General features: G+C 42.8%; 1 protein-coding gene across 1 annotated transcript in view; it reads left to right on the forward strand.

Moving 5' to 3' along the window:
- The window catches only part of hecw1a (HECT, C2 and WW domain containing E3 ubiquitin protein ligase 1a), a gene marked incomplete at its 3' end in the record, with an annotated part of 89,578 nt that extends 69,781 nt beyond the window's left edge, over window positions 1-19,797 (forward strand). Inside the window, exons 14-29 of the mRNA XM_080417514.1 lie at window positions 1,573-1,694; window positions 2,270-2,455; window positions 3,311-3,445; window positions 4,883-4,997; window positions 6,128-6,224; window positions 6,399-6,482; window positions 8,462-8,559; window positions 9,908-10,022; window positions 10,928-11,041; window positions 12,066-12,218; window positions 12,392-12,490; window positions 12,938-13,067; window positions 13,978-14,124; window positions 16,085-16,199; window positions 16,676-16,874; window positions 19,686-19,797. Coding sequence (XP_080273640.1) covers window positions 1,573-1,694; window positions 2,270-2,455; window positions 3,311-3,445; window positions 4,883-4,997; window positions 6,128-6,224; window positions 6,399-6,482; window positions 8,462-8,559; window positions 9,908-10,022; window positions 10,928-11,041; window positions 12,066-12,218; window positions 12,392-12,490; window positions 12,938-13,067; window positions 13,978-14,124; window positions 16,085-16,199; window positions 16,676-16,874; window positions 19,686-19,797 — 2,021 coding nt within the window. The remainder of the gene's footprint in view (window positions 1-1,572; window positions 1,695-2,269; window positions 2,456-3,310; window positions 3,446-4,882; window positions 4,998-6,127; window positions 6,225-6,398; window positions 6,483-8,461; window positions 8,560-9,907; window positions 10,023-10,927; window positions 11,042-12,065; window positions 12,219-12,391; window positions 12,491-12,937; window positions 13,068-13,977; window positions 14,125-16,084; window positions 16,200-16,675; window positions 16,875-19,685) is intronic.
- Between the last annotated feature and the right edge of the window lie 312 nt (window positions 19,798-20,109).

Consider the following 20,109-nt stretch of genomic DNA (forward strand, 5'->3'; position numbering starts at 1 on the left):
TGTGTGGGGAGGAATCAATTGGCATAACGACGACATTGGAAAAGCTAAAAGCTAAAAAAAAAGATATGGTCTTTTGTGACCTGCATTGAACTTCTATAATGTCCTATTTGGTTACCTCCCCATTTACCTGTTTTTCCGACATGATGACCTACTCTCAAGAGTCTCACTTAGATGTCCCTGTCGGAGACCTGTTTTGTTCTCTGAATCACTGTAAGTGTTCTCTTACACACTTCCCCCAGAATAACAACTTAGCAATCTGTGAACCTTGGATGGACCTGTTGTTTTTCCCATTATGAAGGCAGACTAGAGTGTTTTTCTCCTTCCTGATAACCACAGCTGCGACTAAGGACCTGCTTCTCATTAGGGCCAAGTGGCAGGCCGGGTTCACCCATCTCGACAACATTCCTGCTTAACCACGTTTCACTCACTAGTGCAATGCAAAATGTCACAATATAAAATGTCATGCTACAATACAAAATGTCATGCTACAATACAAAATATCATGATACAATACAGAATGTCATGCTACACCCCAAAGTGCCATGCTACAATACAAAATATCATGCTACAATCCAAAACATCATGATACAATACAGAATGTCATGCTACACCCCAAAGTGTCATGCTACAATACAAAATGTCATGCTACACCCCCAAAAAGTCATGCTACAATACAAAATGTCATGATACAATATAAAATGTCATGTCACAATATAAAATGTCATGCTACAATATAACATGTCATGCTACAACATAAAATGTCATGCTACAATATAACGTCATGCTTTGATACAGTACACTACCGTGTATATTAGTAAATGTATACTACTGATACATGAATTGATTACTGACACATGCATTGATTACTGATAAATCTATTGATTACTGACACATGCATTGAATACTGACACATGCATTGATTACTGATAAATGAATTGTTTACGGTCCGACCATGTCTGGCACTGCATTCTAAGTTCATGAAATGAACTAAATTGGTTATTCAGGTTCTGGTTAAAAATGGCAGTAAACTTGTGATAAATAAGAAGATCCCCTAGGCATATAACAACTCTATAGGACACATGTAAAGTGATTGCAAAAGCCAGATAAAGCCAGACAGCAGTTTTATACAAACCATTCAAATAAGTCCTGTATTGTAGCTTTAACTCAATTGTATTCTTGTAGGTTTAAGTATCCATTTCCCACAAATCAGGTGTCAGGTCTTTTGACTTGTGATAAAAAGTGGTTGTCTTATGTTGTTGGTTTGTGTGTAGAGTCAAGGAGAGAGGTTGTCTTATGTTGTTGGTTTGTGTGTAGAGCCAAGGAGAGAGGTTGTCTTATGTTGTTGGTTTGTGTGTAGAGCCAAGGAGAGAGGTTGTCTTATGTTGTTGGTTTGTGTGTAGAGTCAAGTAGAGAGGTTGTCTTATGTTGTTGGTTTGTGTGTAGAGTCAAGGAGAGAGGTTGTCTTATGTTATTGGTTTGTGTGTAGAGCCAAGGAGAGAGGTTGTCTTATGTTGTTGGTTTGTGTGTAGAGTTAAGGAGAGAGGTTGTCTTATGTTGTTGGTTTGTGTGTAGAGCCAAGGAGAGAGGGCCCCTCCTCACCTGTCAATAACCAGAAGATCACCATGCTCCTCCAATCACCTGCTGTCAAGTTTGTCACACACCCAGAGTTCTTCACTGTGCTGCATGCTAACTATGTGAGTACTGGAATGACACACTCACACGCATGCACGCACACACACAAATTGCAGATCTACGCGCTCACAACGTGTCGTAATGCAACGCGTTGTGTCCTTGTAGATCTGCTATTTTCGATGAACGAAACTGCCGTACAAATAAGTATAAATCAGCCTAACTCTAACTCTAACCCTAACCCCTGAACCTAAACTCAAAGTGCTTAATCCTAATCGTAACCTGAACCAGATTTTGTAAACCTAACTCTAAAAATTGTTTTAACCGTAAAACAACTTGTCCTCTTGCGAGGACCAGGAAAGTTGTCCTCGCGGTTGTCTGTTTCTCAAACTGTACTATACTTGTGGAGATATTTGCCCTTCACAAGTATACAAGCTTGTAGATCTGATTCTGTACTTTCACCAAATGTTTGCCCCAATGTAGGGATGCTAGGGTGGTGGTTAAAAAATCCAGAATCTAAATCAATACTCTTCACTTTCCACTCTCTCCGTCTCTGTCTCTATGTGTGTGTGTCTCTCTCCCCCTCTCTCTCTCTCCCTCTCTCTCTCTCTCTCTCTCTCTCTCTCTCTCTCCCTCTCAGGCAGCGTACCGCCTGTTCACCAGCAGTACCTGTGTGAAGCACATGATCCTGAAGGTGCGGCGTGACGCCAGGAACTTTGAGCGCTACCAACACAACCGCGACCTGGTGGTCTTCCTCAACAAGTTCGCTGACACCCAAATGGAGCTTCCCCGGGGCTGGGAGCTCAAGACAGACCCACAGGGCAAGGTAGGAACTGTCATGAGATGTGTGAGCGTGTGTTGCCATTTGCGAGGAAAGGGTGATGGAAAGTCAGAGAACAGAAGATTTTTTTCTCTGCTCCTGTGATACTACAGATTATCTGTGCAAGCATGACACAGAATCTGAGACCACTAACCCACCTGAAGCAGAGCCTAAGACAGAGAGTTATTGCATGAACATAGCATTTGACCCTTTAAGGGAATAAGTTAAAGGGATAGTTCACCCAAAACATTTGGGTTTTTCTATCGATTAGTCACCCCACGGAGACTTGAATTCATGGATATTATTTAGTTTTTGTCGCATTCCTAAGCCAATAACTTGTTGACCAGCGGACCGGTAGGCAGCGGTTCTGGTAGGAGACACAAAGGAGACTTTTTGTGTCTCCTACCGGAACCGCTGCCGGTCATCAAATTATTGGCTTACGAATGCGACAAAAACTAAAAAATATCCATGAATTCAAGTCTCCATGGGGTGACTAATCGATAGAAAAAAAGTCATTTTGGGGGTGAACTATCCCTTTAAGATACACGGATCATACAAACCTCACAGAATCATACGTTTTGATGGGACAGTAGGAGGCTTGGGAGGTGGAGGGAGTTTGATCATAGACAGCAGGAACAGAGCTGTGACCAATGCTGAGCATGAAGTATGAAAAATGAACAGTGTGGATGTATGAATGAACTTGACATAGCGAATGAAAATGAATGGAGATAAAGTGTGAGTGTGCCAGCGGAGACCCTGAATGCCGCGCCTGCCTGAACTATCGCGATGCACGATTTGTATACTCATCTTTTTTCTTCTCCCTCTGTTTTTTTTTTTCCTTCTTCCCTGCGTCTGTCACAGTCGTTCTTCGTGGATCACAACAGTCGGGCAACGACCTTCATAGACCCCCGCATCCCCCTGCAGAATGGTCGACTACCCAACCACCTCACACACAGGCAGCACCTCCAGAGACTACGCAGTTACAGTGCTGGAGAGGTACGCATGCACGCGCGCCGCGCACACACACACACACACACACACACACACACACACACACACACACACACACAGCTGTGGGCAAAGTATATACACAAGTAAATACGCAAGTAAATACGCAAGTATTCAAAAGTACAATTTAAAAGTACATTTTCTTTTTAATATCAATCCATTGCTGTATTGAAATTGAAACATTTCCCCCAAAGAAGTTTTAAAAAAACATCCTAGTGTCCATTTGGTTCCATTTGTACACTCTCAGAGTTAGATTAACACTCAGGGTTTTACAATGTGGGACTTTATAGAGAATGGTCCTGCTTCTGTGCCACAGATTCAATAAGGATTCATGCTGCTTAAATAATGTTAGCTGTTCGCTATAATCTTGCACCGTGACAGGAGAGTATGCTAAACTGCAGGCAATAAAAGAAATCCACTTTGGGTCTGATATGAATCACATAACTGTGGTTGTTCAGCCCACTGTTCCAGGTCGGGGTATGCAAAATTTAAATTGCACCCTAATGAACGATACTTTGCGATTGCTTCTTTGTGCAGTGGTGCACAAAATATGAACCTTTTTAAAAGTTGCTGTAAATGTAGCGTGCAAAGACAAGTCTGCAATTATAGCATTATTGCTGCAAGACCCAGGCATAACCAGCATCAAGATTCCCTCATCAATCATCATCATTTAAAATTGCTTTCTGAAACTTATCTTAACCAGTACTGTACCTGTCACATCTGCAGAAATTGATACCATAACATACACACACAGTATATCCATGTGTGTGTGTGTGTGTGTGTGTGTGTGTGTGTGTGTGTGTGTGTGTGTGTGTGTGTGTGTGTGTGTGTGTGTGTGTGTGTGTGTGTGTGTGTGTGTGTGTGTGTGTGTGTGTGTGTGTGCGCGTGCGTGTGCGCGGGTGCGGGCATGAGCTTCAACCATCTGTGAAATCATTTTCTTGCTTTCTCTGAGTTTAGACCCAATGTCACCTCTCAACACTTGCTTTTACTTTATTTGTCTTTGCTAGTGCATTGCCCATACAAGGCGTGGCCACCTTTCAGAACACGTGCCAATTTGGAGCGGTGTGTCTGTGTGGGGTAGTAATAGGAGGAGGAGGAGGCGGCAGACAGGCCTACAGTATACTGTCAATCGTTCATAACCTAGTTCCCTGGTTAGAATATATCTTAGTCCACTAGTTCTATATAGAGGAATACTTGATGCAGATGCTCTGGATCAGCACTGGGATCAGCACAATCAAACACACAACAGATATAACCAGAAGTATGTTTTGAAAGTACAAAAAATATATACAAAGCAGATATACGAAGCAGCTATACGAAGCAGATATACAAGCTCACAGCTTAGAGGCCCTTGACATGATAACGTTTGAGAACCAGTGACCGGTTCAAACAATATCCTGTATATCTGTGGGGCGGTCTCTCTAGGCGTCTGATGTGTCCAGGAGTCGAGGGATGTCCCTGATGTCCAGACCGGCCAATGGCCTGGTAGCAGCCATACGCAGTCAGTACCAGCCCGACGCCCTGCCTCTGGCCACGCCATGTGAGTATACTCACGCTCATTCACACTGGTCAACTTACTATTAGGGCTGCGACTATTGATTATTTTATTATTATTCAACAGCGTTGAGATACAACAAACCTGTCATAGTCTGTAGTACTGAAACGTGCAACTACTGATAATCAAAACTGCTGAATGAATGAATGAAATATGTATTGCATTTCAGTGTCTATTCCAGTGTAATTAAGCGGGATGCTTTCACTCTCAGACCACTGACACAAACGCACACACACACACGCATTCCAGACGCACTGTGGGGAACTGATATAAGCCAAGACGCAAAAGTCAGGGTACAAACCCAATCAAGGGCGTTTATTGGAGGAAACAGCCAGGCTCATAGAGCAATGTTTATATTTGGTAAATAATATTAACGTTCAACATAAATTCCTTCCCGAGTCCGGGGCATTACATCATAACATCTGTGGTCATTCTTCATAACCTCTGTTGTCATGCATCTTAATTTCCATGGTCATTCATCAGAACCTCTGTTGTCATTCATCATAACATCCGTTGTCATTCCTCCTGCAGGTTGCCTATGAAGATAACAGAGAATGTCCTTTTAGTTTCACATTTCACTAACACACACAGTTGTGAGGGAAAACAGTGGAGAATCGCTTACCGCCTGAGCACCCGTCTGTTCACCAAGAGAGCCAGGCTGAGACTGAGACAGAGCGACTGTTTTGTAGTTTGGTGCCACACCTAGGCGATCACACAGGTGCGCTCAGATGGGGCTGATTCATGAGGGCAATTGGTAGGTAACGCCCCTCTATGACGCAGCCCAGCCTGCTGCTGTGTCTGTGAAGCCTCTCTCTGTCTCTGTCCCGCTCCCTCTCTGAGGTGTGGTGCTTACCTAACAGGCGATCTCCCAGCGATACTCCACAGCACGCAGGGACATTTTTTAGTATTTGATTACAGGCCAATGTCATTTTGAAGTGGGATTGGTGATGTTGAGAGACCATTGTCTTCAAAAGTCAGCAGGAAATGGCTCTATGTTTCTACTTAAGGAATGGCATCTCTCTCTCTCTCTCTCTCTCTCTCTCTCTCTCTCTCTCTCTCTCTCTCTCTCTCTCTCTCTCTCTCTCTCTCTCTCTCCGTCTCTCTCTCGTTCACAGCTTACAATGACAAGATCGTGGCTTTCCTTCGACAGCCAAACATCTTTGACATGCTTCAGGAGAGACAGCCCAGCCTGGCGAGGAACCACACACTGAGGTAGACATTCACTCTCCATGTCCATGGACATTCTCAGCTCAACTCGACTTTATTGTCAATTCTGCCATAATGTCATATTGCCATATTGTCAATCTCCACCCCTCTCTTACGCTGTCATTCTCCACTGTCCTGTACTGCAAAGCATTTGTCTTGTCGTCTGTCTGTTGTCATCAGGGAGAAAATCCAGTACATTCGTACGGAGGGGACGCGGGGGGTTGAGAAGCTCTCATGTGACGCAGACCTGGTCATCCTATTAAGGTAAAATACCACCGGCTTGGGGTGGTATTTTCAGGTGAAACACCTGCCCAGTGCCCACCACCACGAAGTCCCGGGTTGGATTCCTTAACGGCTTGGTTCGGCCCTTCCAACAAACACAACTGTCAGTGTTCACGCTGGGTGGGAAGCCGGCTGGCGATTGTGTCCTTGTCGCGGCACTGGCGGCCCCTACTGGTTGGTCAGGGCACCTGTCCAGCGGGGAGCACAGCAGCCATATTAGAAAGAAATTGGGCCCCTTCCTTACATCCTTCACAGGTGTTACCAATGATACTAATGAAGGCTCTGTTCCATTTAGTGTAGCACAGTGGTTCTCAAACTTTTTGATTTCAAGGACCATCATAACTCTGAGAGTGTACAAATGGAACCAAATTGACCCGTTCGTGTCATGTGCATCAGAGGAGACTTGTGGTTGTCTATACCACTGGTTTTCAACCCGTGGACCGGGGCCCACTGGTGGGCCGTGAGGATATTGCCAGTGGGCCGACAAATAATTGGCAGAACACTAAGATTTTGATCTCTCTATATCTATTTTGAATATAACATAAATATTTTTGGATGATAAAAAATGTATGTAAAGAAATCTCATGGTATTTTTTCTTTAAAACCTTGAAAAAATAGTTTTCATTGTGATACCGTTAAATAGGAACTTTGCCTTTGATCCAAGGAGGAACATATACTGTAATCGGCTGCCGTGTTAAGTGGTCAGGTGGGTGGGCCGCTGATCCAGAAAAGGTTGAGAACCACTGCTCTATATCCTCCCCAAGACCAACAAGTAGGGTTTGGCAGTGACAGGAACATATAGTACACATAGAATTGGCAATGACAACATTTGGGAGAAACATACAATTAAAAGAATGTGACTGGCTTCACCTCTTCCATTTGTTTGACCCTCTGGGCTTCCTCAAACACGCCTCATCTTGTATAGCAGAGCACATTATTACTGTATGTGTTTTACATTCATAACCATGGCTCACAAAAATGGAAGGTACAGTTGATACTGCAGAGTAGTATACTCTCCCCCAAGGTGTATATAGGTAATGTAATACCTTATACTATACATGAATGTTCCATTCCATCCCTTCAATAAGATCACATACAAACTCAATGCATAATAATCATCAACCATTTACATAACAAACTACAGAATTCTTAAAAACCTGTTATTTTCTCCAATACGGTCCAGCACATTATTTGATTGATTAATTGACTAACGAACTAACCAACTAACTTAACTTATTTTTTTGTTTGTTTGTTTATTTTAGTCACAAATACGAGGAGAAAATATTGGTAGATTACAGGAAATTCCACACCAATGCAACTAGTCGCAACTTGCAACCAATTGCAAGCAATCGAAGCGGTTTGGACTGACCAGTTGCAGACCGGTGCAATTTGGGGATAACGGTTACAAGTCGCAAGTAGCTGCAAGCGGTTGCAGTTGCAACTAGTTGCATAGGTGTTGACTGAGCTTAAGGAATTGACTGAAATAAAAGTATGTGAGTAAAGTCCACACCAATGCAACTCCTTGCAAAAAAAAACATTTTAGAGCCCGTTGCAGCGGTCTGGACTGACCAGTTGCTGACCGGTGCCATTTGGGGATAATGGTTGCAAGGAGTTGCAAGCTGTGGACTGGCCTGAAGAAACCCAGCATGTTAAACTACACACAGATTTTCAGCATGACATTATAGGCAAAACTTGTCGATTTTTCCAAAAGTGCAAAAATAGACGATCTATAAGCTCACAACATGTCGATTATAGCAGGCAAAACATTCCGAAGATATAAAAAATATATAGCAAAATTAGCCAATCTACAAGCTCACGGTCGGCTCGTAGATCGGCTATTTTTGCTACTTTTGCTTTGGCTACTTTTATACTTTGTCATATGACAAAGTATAAAATAGACCATTCATTCAGGAAACTGTGTGGGCCTAACTAGATCTTCTCTGTGTTCCTGTTATCTGTAGTATGTTTGAAGAGGAGATCATGTCCATCATTCCCACCCACCCAGGCTACGGCTTCTCTCCTCGCTGCTCCCCCGTCTCCTCGCCGCAGAACTCCCCTGGTAGGTTCCTCCACTCGCCAGTCATTTTCTTCCAAGCCAACAGAGGCTTCAACTACCAACGTGTCTCCATAATGGCATGTTAATACATTCCGTCGCTATCGGACAGAAACCTCTTATCTCCATATTTTAACTTTTTGTGCCCACTTGATCTTTCTACATCGTCACACAAAAGCATCAAAAGTAGCAAATCCACCACATTTCAAGCTTGTCGATCTGCTATCTTTTTATTTGAATCATGAAAAGTAACAGATTTGGACAAATGTAAAAACAAACTGCATTGCAGAACCAATGCAAAGACTTCAGGGCTCTCCTTCATATTAGAACGATTATATTATCCATTTTCAAAGCAGTGGGCGTAGGTTTGACCGTGGCCATTCTCGCCGCTGTTTTACAGCAGCCCCTACATTGAATTTAGATGTCTGTAATCTCTGATAGTCTGGCTACGTGAGTACTTTAGACATCATCTATGTGAACTAGACTAATTGATTAATTAGTAGTTGCCGTCGGTTGTATTGTGGATCCAATTGCACAGTATAGTTTACTGTAAGATTTCAGTTTTTCCCTGTGGCCTGCCCCTCTGTAAAACCACGCACGCACACACACACACACACACACACACACACACACACACACACACACACACACACACACACACACACACACACGCACACGCACGCACACACAGACCATCTATTACAGTAATCATCACTTTTCTAGAGATCCTGCTGTGCTGTTAAGGGACTGTTATTGTCCTAATGAGCCCACTGGGAATTTTAACCAGGCCACAGTGAGTGCGTGCATGCGTGCGTGTGTGTGTGTGTGTGTGTGTGTGTGTGTGTGTGTGTGTGTGTGTGTGTGTGTGTGTGCGTGTGCGTGTGCGTGTGTGTGCATGCTCTAACATTAGTGTCAATCAGTTGTGTATCCATGTGGAAATTAATAGGAGACGAGGGTCTCTAACAGGAAACTGGGCCTCAGTAGGAATGTGGAGATTGTTTCTAATAGTTTCCTCTCATTGTCTTCTGTGTGACCTGGAAAAGCCACTGAGCTGCACTCTACTGCCCTACATCCATAACAATACCAACTAAACATACTGTGTATATAAATAGTCTCCGTCGAACTAACTATTTTTGTGGAATGTTCGCCCCCAGAATAGGGATGACAGGGTTCATACTTACTGTGTGTGTGTGTGTGTGTGTGTGTGTGTGTGTGTGTGTGTGTGTGTGTGTGTGTGTGTGTGTGTGTGTGTGTGTGTGTGTGTGTGTGTGTGTGTGTGTGTGTGTGTGTGTGTGTGTGTGTGTGTGTGTGTGTGTGTGTGTGTGTGTGTGTGTGTGTGTGTGTGTGTGTGCAGGGTTGCAGAGGGCCAGGGCTCCAGCTCCGTACCGCAGAGACTTTGAAGCCAAACTACGGAACTTCTACAGGAAACTGGAAGCCAAAGGCTATGGCCAGGGACCAGGCAAGATCAAGTAAGTGTCTATCTAGCGTATGGAAGGTTAACATGACGCTTCTTATTCAGTCACCACCTGGTGAAAGGAAAGTCACAGCCAGTGATACTGTTTTCTGTTATTGTGGGGAAAGCTTTAGTTGAAAATAGCAGATCGACAAGCTTGCAACGCGCCGCAGCGCAACGCATTGTGAGCTTGCCAATCTGCTATTTTCTGCGAAAGCCTTCCCCACAATAAGGATGCTGGGCTTTAAGTGGTTAAAGGAGTAATTCACGCAAACTCTGTCTCCTACCAGAGCCAGTCATCAAATTATTGGCTTAGGAATGCAACAAAAACTGAAACCTCTCCATGAATTCAAGGCTTCAAGGGGTGTGTTATTGATAGAACATAAGTACGGTAATGTTTTGTGTTAACTTCTCCTTTAAGGTTGGAAGGCTTGTTAAAAGCTTCTGACACAGGAAATATTGCCCTTCTAGTACTTGAACCACCCAAGCACATAAATAAAGTGGATTGGATTGGATTGAACCATGTCAAAAAGTGTCACGGGTACACATGTTTAGGGTGCAAAATTATTATATCTTAAGTATCTTCTCTTATCTGTTAGCATTTTATCCAGAGCAACTTACAATAAGCGAGGTAAAAAATCGCATACATAGAATGCAGAGAGACAGTGTGGTGCCTCAAGATACTACCAGGTAAACTACAAGCCTACCATCTGTCTAAACAATATGCTATCTAAATAACAATCTGAACATTGAAGCTACAGTATAGTACCAGGTAAACAATGAACCTATCATCTGTCTAAATAACCTGCTATCTGGCACAAAACATTTTCAAATGAGGGTCTGCGACCAAATTAATCTCAATTTTGTTGGTCCTTGACATGAACATGTGTGAGAAGCAGTTGTCCATGCTGTGTGTTGTAGATTGCTCATCAGAAGGGAACATCTTCTGGAAGGGACGTTCAACCAGGTGATGGCTTACTCCAGGAAGGAGCTGCAGAGAAACAAACTGTACATCACCTTCCTGGGAGAGGAGGGGTAGGTCTCACTCTGACACACACGCTCAAATAATTGTGATTAACATTAAAGTTAATTGTGTTTCTGTCGTTGGAACATTATGAAAAAAAAAAACATTCATGTTTGGCTTTTAGGCTTCGTAAACAAAAGGTGCACAGGGCAGATATGAAAAATAACTTGCATCATTTGAAGAAAACATAGACGTGGTCTGTAAGGGATGTTGCAATCCTGGGGGAAATACTTGATTGTACGACCTACGGTTCAAGCGTTATAGGCCTGAATGTGAAGCAGCCTGTTATAGTGCCACCATGAGGTCAATTTTAAAAATGCGTTCTTCCTTGGCCGACTGGGAGTGTGTGTGCAGATTTTCACACTGGTTGGTGCAGTGGTGCCCAACCCATTTAGACCTGGAACCCCTTTATGTTACTTTACCTTTCAATCCGGGAACCCCTTTTGGGGTTGTTGTTGCTACAGTATGTACAGTATATAGCAACATAATTTTTTATTTTAACTTTGAATACATATTTGAAGTTTTTCAGAAAACTTCAGGATTTAGGTCAGGATTTAGAAGGCGTTTTTAGAATCGGCCTCAGGTCTAAATGGGTTAGCTGCTCACAGTCAGACTCACAGACAGACAGACTCACGGAGTGAAAACAATCCATGCCTCCCAGCCGTTCTGGCCTGGCAGAGATAATGAATGACTGAATGAATAAATGAATGGATGGCTGGATGGCTGGATGACTGAATGACTGAATGACTGAATGACTGAATGACTGAATTAATGGATGGATGAATGAATGACTGAATTAATATATCCTCCTTGTGAGAATCTACCCTTTGTCTTTATGTTACAAACTTAAAAGTGTCTGTATTCTATGATTGAGTTGTTGGCAAATTATGGAGAAAAAATAGAACGTCTTTTATTTTCAACAGAAACCATCTGACTGATTTTAATCAGTTAATAGATCAGGTCTCAACTATGAGCCTTCAGTAATCAAATTATGTCCTTTATGTCTTTTTTTCTTATGTCTGTCTGTGTCTCTAGCCTAGACTACAGCGGTCCTTCCAGAGAGTTCTTCTTCCTGTTGTCTCAGGAGCTGTTCAACCCCTACTACGGTCTGTTTGAGTACTCTGCCAACGACACGTACACCGTCCAGATCAGCCCCATGTCTGCCTTTGTAGAGAACCATCTGGAATGGTCAGTATAGGGCATTTTGTGGTTCCACAGATAGAACGCCCATTCATTTTTCCCATTGAGATTTCCAAAAATATTTATATAAATTATTTTGTGGGCCTAGTGCTGAGGGCCTGATCTCTGAGATTTCATTGTAACTATTAACTAATTGCATCTGTGTGTGTTGTGTCCTGCAGGTTCCGTTTCAGCGGGCGTATTCTTGGCTTGGCGTTGATCCACCAGTACCTGCTGGACGCTTTCTTCACCAGACCTTTCTACAAGGCCCTGCTCCGCCTGTCAGTGCAAACACACGCACACATGCATGCACACGCACACATACACACCTGTTTGCTCCTTGTCCTTAAAAAAAATAGTACTTAATAAGTCATTAATAACAAGTTTACTAATAGCTTGTTCATCCAGACTATAAGGCAAATTTATAATCATTTTTTATCATGAACCAACAGACTTAACTAAGACTTTGTGAATGATCTGTTTAAACTGTTTATAAGAGGTAGTTAATCTAACTGTTACCAAATAACGGATCTTCAAGCTAACAACGTGTCATGATGACATTGCGTTACCTTGACAATCAGTTATTTTCATCAACAGACGCCGTCGTTGATGCTATACTGGGCACAACACTCTATCACTGAATTATATAATTATATTAACGCAAAGTAATACATCTGTGTGTGTGTGTGTGTGTGTGTGTGTGTGCGTGTGCGTGTGTACGTGCACAGGCCCACAGACCTCTCTGACCTGGAGTACCTGGATGAGGAGTTCCACCAATCACTGCAGTGGATGAAAGAGAATGACATCACCGACATCCTGGACCTCACCTTCACTGTCAACGAAGAGGTGTTTGGACAGGTAGGAAATACATTATTTTATTAAAACCCTTATTTTGTTATAGATTTTATTTCCATTAACTGTTGCACCGCTATTTCAAATTGCTTCGGTTGTTTGGAAGTAGCTAGAGCAGTTGATAATCTTGAGTCTAGTTTTATTTAACCCTTTAAGACCTGGAACGTCATTTTTAGTTCTTTGGCTATTCAAAAATAGCAGATCTACAAGCTCATAGCGCGGCACCGAGTGCCGCGCTATGAGCTTGCAGATCTGCTATTTTTGAAAAATCGTGAAAAATATTTTTTTATATTTTTTTCCGAAAAATTGTTAGGATTTCGTTTTTTTTTTAAAGCGGCCTCAGGTCTTAATGGGTTAAACATGGCTGAATAACACCCCCACACACTCTGCTCTGTTCACTGTACCATGTGATGAAACACACATGTCTTGGTGTGTTTTCTCACATGTGTGCAGGCACGTGCACACACAGACATCAAAGGGGGCTTGATCCCCTGCCCTTTTACCCATTGGTAAAAAAAAAAGTGCCCTCTCCAGACCATGAATGCAGCTTTTAGTATGGTGAAAGAAATGCAAATGCCCGCTTTCCATGCCATACTCGAAGGCAGCATTCAAGCCTTTTCCAAACTCTCCTGCACTTGAACGCAGCATTTTATTGTTGAGAGAGTTGCCCTCTGTGTAGAAATCCACGCCGTACGCCGCATCTCCAGTAAAGGCTATAGATCTTTCTTAGTTGAGCGCGGTGTAGTGCACCGAAAATAGCTGATCTACAAGCTCAGGGTTAGAAATGTCAAAACCAAATGTTCGGCCAAAAGTGCCCTTTTAGAAATGTCAGCCACTTGCGCCTCTAACATGCTCTGCACTCTCTCTCTCTGTGTGCGTGTGCGTGTGCGTGTGCGTGTGCGCGCGTGCGCTGTAGGTGACGGAGAGGGAGCTGCGGTCAGGAGGCGCCAACCTGCAGGTGACAGAGAAGAACAAGAAGGATTACATCGAACGCATGACCAAGTGGAGGGTGGAGAGAGGAGTCGTACAGCAGGCCGAAGCCATGGTCCGAGGATTCTATGAGGTACACACACACACACACACACACACACACACACACACACACACACACACACACACACACACACACACACACACACACACACACACACACACACACACACACACACACACACACACACACACACACACACACAGGATTTTACTAGCCTGGGATCCAGCCTGCTTTGCTACGTTCGGCGGATTTTTTTTTCTCTCTTAGCCTGGGATCCAGCTTGCTTCGCTACGTTCGGGAGATTTTCTCTTCGCAAAAAAATCCGACGAACGTAGCGAAGCAGGCTGGATCCCAGGCTAAGAGAGAAAATAAAATCCGCCGAACGTAGCGAAGCAGGCTGGATCCCAGGCTAAGAGAGAAAATAAAATCCGCCGAACGTAGCGAAGCAGGCTGGATCCCAGGCTAGGATTTTACAGTGTAGTACATACAAATACTGTCAAATTGGAATGTGTACATACTGTCTCTCAGTTCAATTCAAAACACTTAAAGGAGCACATTAATGCTCTTTATAAGATGGCACAATTTTTGGTCAACTCATTCTGTGTCTCAGAGGTGGGCTGTGGACTACCAATGACATCATCGGTAGGCAGGTTTTGGTCATTTCAAACAATCTTTCAAACTTTTATGTTTTTTATTGACACAAGAACAATCAGGCTTCTATTTCAGCAACTAGGAAGAGAAAGGCTGTAGGTTTTTTTTAGCATGGAATGGCAGGTTGCTGAACTGTCCACAGCCCACCAAGGACACACCCTCAGCCGTATGTTCCCTCAACCCCAGCCCTAACCCTAACACCATGCACAGTACGTTTTCTCACAAAGTTCACTGGCAATTTTATTTTATAGTTTGTAAACATGCGTAAAAACCTAAACCTTAAAGAAAGGTAAAATGGTTAACCCTAATTGGGAATCCTTCCCCCTTTTTTTAAAAGCTCTAGGAAAGGCGAAACAGCCAAAAAGAACTTAGGGCAAAGATTTAGAATTTAGATTAAAGACTTAGTTAAACAGAATGTAAAATTATAAGGACCTTAAAACTAAAGAGTAACAGGATCCCAAAAAGACTTTCTTTCAAAAAACAAGGATGGCGAGAGCAAAAATTCCTTGCTCTGCCTTTTTCTGAAAGGATGCCCTTTCTAAAAAGGCTTAGCACTGAAGTCCAACCCAAACCATTCCCTAACACCAACACAGCATATTCTCACTCTCAAGCCATCCTATTGTGACGGCATGGAACGTGAAGGGTAGTCTTCACATCAAACATATATATTTTTTTATATAAGAATGAAAAAGGAACCGCTTTGTACATACCAAAAATGAAGCATAGCGTTAGTTCATGCAGGACACGGAAGTCTTGCACGCCAAAGCTGTAACCAGCTGTCAGTCAGCTGATGTGAACATCAGCTTTCTATTCCCCATTCACAGCACTGCTGGTCATTACGTCACACACTCATTATCCAATCACAGCTCACGCATGAGCAAAGAGGTTCCTTTAAATACGGCTACATATTCTCTAGGTCTTTCTTGGTTGCTGAACCAATGCATTTTGCTTGCTCCTCCTCCACCCCAGCCTCCACCTTTTGATTAGAGTCTGGCATAGGCTCAAATACTTGTGATTATCATGTATATCTGCTTTGTTTAGAGTCTGGCATAGGCTCAAATACTTGTGGTTATCATGTATATCTGCTTTGTTTAGAGTCTTGCATAGGCTCAAATACTTGTGTTTATCATGTATATCTGCTAATTCTAACTAATATGTCAATGTACTGCTTATTGTTGACATTGTATCCCTATGTGGGATTTGCTTAAGCATTCCCTGAATATATGCTTAGCAGGCTGCTTCGACAAAACTCTGTGAATATTCCCCCTAGAGCGGAGCTTTACGCCAAGCTTAACTGTATTCCATTTGTGGCAATAAATGGTTAAATCTACTTTGACGTGAGTGTTTCTGATTGAACGTGCGTTTGTGTGTGTACTAGGTGGTGGACTCCAGGTTGGTGTCAGTGTTTGATGCCAGGGAGCTGGAGCTGGTGATCGCTGGTACAGCAGAGATCGACCTGATAGACTGGAGGACCAACACAGAATACAGAGGAGGTGTGTGTGTGTGTGTGTGTGTGTGTGTGTGTATGTGTGTGTGTGTGTGTGTGTGTGTGTGTGTGTGTGTGTGTGTGTGTGTGCGTGTGCGTGTGCGTGCATGTGTGCGTGTGTGCGTGTGTTCATTACATACACATTCTTGCATCATTCACCTGTTATGACCAAGGTTATTATAGATTTGAATATTCAGTATTAATCAGATTTAATTATTTACTTTTTACTTTTTGTTTTCAATATCAGTTATGTTATAATTAGTTTTTAAAGCGGTTTTGCTAGTTTAGTTTATAAGAAAAAAAATCTCTATTATTTAAGTTAGTTTTGTAAACACACAATACAGTTAGTTATCATTTCATTTGTAAAGCCTTGTTTCTAATTTGTATTTTATTTAACAGTGAGTTTGAGTTATTTGGTTAGTTTTAAGCTGTAACTGTAATATTAACCCTGGTTATCATCACGTCCTTGTCGTCCTATCACAGGCTACCATGACGGTCACATGGTGATGCGCTGGTTCTGGGCGGCGGTGGAGCGCTTCAACAACGAGCAGCGCCTGCGGCTGCTCCAGTTTGTCACGGGAACGTCCAGCGTTCCCTACGAGGGCTTCGCCATGCTGCGAGGCTCCAACGGACTGCGGCGCTTCTGCATCGAGAAGTGGGGGAAAGTCACCTCGCTGCCCAGGTGAGAGAGCTCTCTGCTTGTGTGTGTGTGTGTGCTGAAATTGAATATGATATCGTTGTTGTCGGGCAGAAACCTCTTATCTCCATATTTACTTAGCTTTTTGTGTTTTTTTTGTAAATTAACGCCCTACTTCATCATACTACAACATTAGAAGATCCACAAGCTTGTAGATCTACTACTTTTGCTATTTTAGAATTTGAATCCATATGGACATATGAGGTTTCCACCCGACAGAGGCGAGTGCTTTACACATCTTTTTATCCTGTTTTCATGGGTTGTCAGTTGGGCTTAGTTGGTGCAAGAGTTAACCCAACAAATCTATTTTAATCAATTATTTTTAAAAAAAACATCGGTAATCTGTAGTTTAATAAAATAATCGACCCCTATTTTGGGCATGTCATAGGTGAAAATAATTGGAATCAGAATCAACTTTATCGTCACATCACAGGTTTACCAGTGTAAGAATACGCAATACGACACATTGTGAGCTTGTAGTTCTGCTATTTTCACTATTTATGCATGACACGTTGTGTGAGGAAGTATAAAATAACACTTATGTTTATTAGTTAGTTTGTTGATGTATAGATGTTTATATATATATTGTTTCTGTCAGGCAGAAACCTCTTACCTCCATATTTAAACTTTTTGTGTTCTTACTTGATCATCTACAGCGTCACACAAAAGTATCCAAAACAGCTTATCTACTTTGAACTTAGATCTGCTACTTTTGTAACTTTAAAATTTGAATCCTGAAAAGTAACATTTTTTTTCCTGGGGACCCTCTGGAATCCCCTCAAGTACCCCTAGGGGTCCCGGACCCAGCTTTGAGAACCAATGGCATAGAGCACTGTTAAATATGTAAATATCCCCTTTTGTGTCTTCCATTTAAAAAAAATTATATATATATATATATAAATATATATATATACAAAATATATAAAATACATATTTTTCAAAAGATTTTAAAAAGTAATAAAAAAAGAAAGAAAATATGTGTGTGGTTAGCACATTGTTGTGTTGTTGGTGAAAAAAATATAGTAATTGTGTTGAGTAATTGTGAGCAATGAAGATAGCAATTAGAAGTTGTTTAGAGTAGTGGGTATGATTGATGCTAATTGAGAATGTGGTATATATGCAGAAGGACAGGTTGGTGATGGAAATGAGATAGCATTTGTTTTGAGATTACATGTTTTATTGTCATGTTGTTATAGAGAGCAGTGAACATCGTATTTGTGACAAAAATCGTATAATATCACGAGAAATAAGCAATCTGCAAAAAGCTGTCTTTGTGTAGTTTATTAAAGCTTGCAAGGATGCCCGTTGCTTTCTGCTCAAGCGTTAGCAAGGGACATGACAAGAACACTTGTGGAAGCATCTCTTAGTCTTATGTCCCCGGCCCCTCCCAGAGCCAGGGGGGCCAATAACAACAATGATATCACATGAATGTGCAATGGCCTTTCTCCTGGCCTTAAATCTAAAACAGTTGCAATACATGTTGGTCAGAGTACATCGTTACAAAGTCACACAAGAACACACGAACAATGGCAAACTGTCTCGCAAATAGACATGTCACATGTTCATACTTCACGTACACAAATCAAACTTTAGTTCATGACAGAGATCTCTGTTAAGAATGACTTACATAAAGGGTTAATGGAACATTCTCTATCATATGACTGCATGCTACAAAGGCTTGGATTTTGACCCAGACTCTTGAACCTGGTGTCTAGTTTGAGGGGGATTATGGTATTGAACGCTGAGCTGTAGTCCATGAACAGCACTCTCACATAGGACTTGTCTCTCTCAAGGCGTGAGAGGGTGGTGTAACAGTGATGTAGCAATGGCATCGTCCGTGGATCTGTTCTGGCGGCGGGCAGATTGTAGGGGGTCGAGTCTGAGTGGCAACTTGTTGATCATCTGCACATAATTTCACGTTTGGTTTGCGTGAATTGACAACAATTCAGCTGCCGTCTTGGCAGGGCCTGCTATGTACAGCACTGGTTCTCAAAGTGGGGTCCGTGCGTGTACGTGTACGTGTGTGAGTGTTTAACGCCCGGGATTCAAACCCGGGTCTTCCACGTGGAAAGCCAACATCTTATCCAATAGCCTAAAGGGGAATTCCCGTGTTGACCGTGGGAGATATTAGGCTTTTGGTCATCAGGCAGAGACTCTGAGCCACTAGTGCGCACTCGCGTGTGCGTGTGCGTGCCTGCGTGCGTGTGTGTGTGTGTGTGTGTGTGTGTGTGTGTGTGTGTGTGTCACTTTGTGCCGCGCTGCAAGCTTGTACATCTGGTATTTTTGGGGGTCCCTGGCAAAACCTTTTCAGATAGCGGACCGCAGCCAAATACATATCAATTTGGGCATGACAGGGTTTGAGAACTACTGGTGTGCAGAGCGCTGTTGGACGAGGCGTGCGCTCTGTCCTCTGACCTTGCTGTGCAGCGTGGGACATTGAGTCAGCGGAAGCAAAGTGTGCTCAGCACAAACACAGAGCTGGACACAAGTTTCAGCACGGCTACAATGGAAGTGTGACATATTGACTTAGATATACCGTAGCTATGAGCTTTACCATTGGTGGGTGGGTAGGGATGCGCTCAATAAGGCTAACGATGGAGGTTGTGTTAACTTGTGTGTGTGTGTGTGTGTGTGTGTGCGCGTGTGCGCCGAAAAGGCAGTTTGGGTCTATAAAACCAGTTCCAGTCTGTGTTATAACCTGGCGTTTTGGGATACGGCGCAATAAACTATGGAGAAAGACAGGGCTATTGTATCTGATGTTATCTCATTCTGTCTGTCCGTCTGTCTCTCCATCAGGGCTCACACTTGTTTCAACCGTCTGGACCTGCCCCCGTACCCGTCCTACACCATGCTGTATGAGAAGCTGCTCATCGCTGTGGAGGAGACCAGCACCTTTGGCCTGGAGTGAACAGAACATACAAACCAAACCAAACTATACAACCCTGACTATGGGGGGAAAAAACGAACAAACTCAAACAAAACAAAGGGAATTTCCTTTTTCTTACAATCAACACCCAACATTTCCATCCTATGGTTGACTCACTGTACATCGTTGGAAGGACTCAGTCTAAGTTCTGAGTTCTCAGTCATGTGGATCTGTGTTATCTTACTGTATATTGTTGGGGGGTACACAGCAAAATCCTTACGGGTCCATTTGTACACTCGCAGAGTTGAATGACCATTACGGATGTTGCTGTGTACCTTTGCGCTTGGAACTCGG

This window comes from Gymnoscopelus braueri (assembly GCF_963280865.1).
Source record: "Gymnoscopelus braueri genome assembly, chromosome: 21".
Lineage (NCBI taxonomy): Eukaryota > Metazoa > Chordata > Actinopteri > Myctophiformes > Myctophidae > Gymnoscopelus > Gymnoscopelus braueri.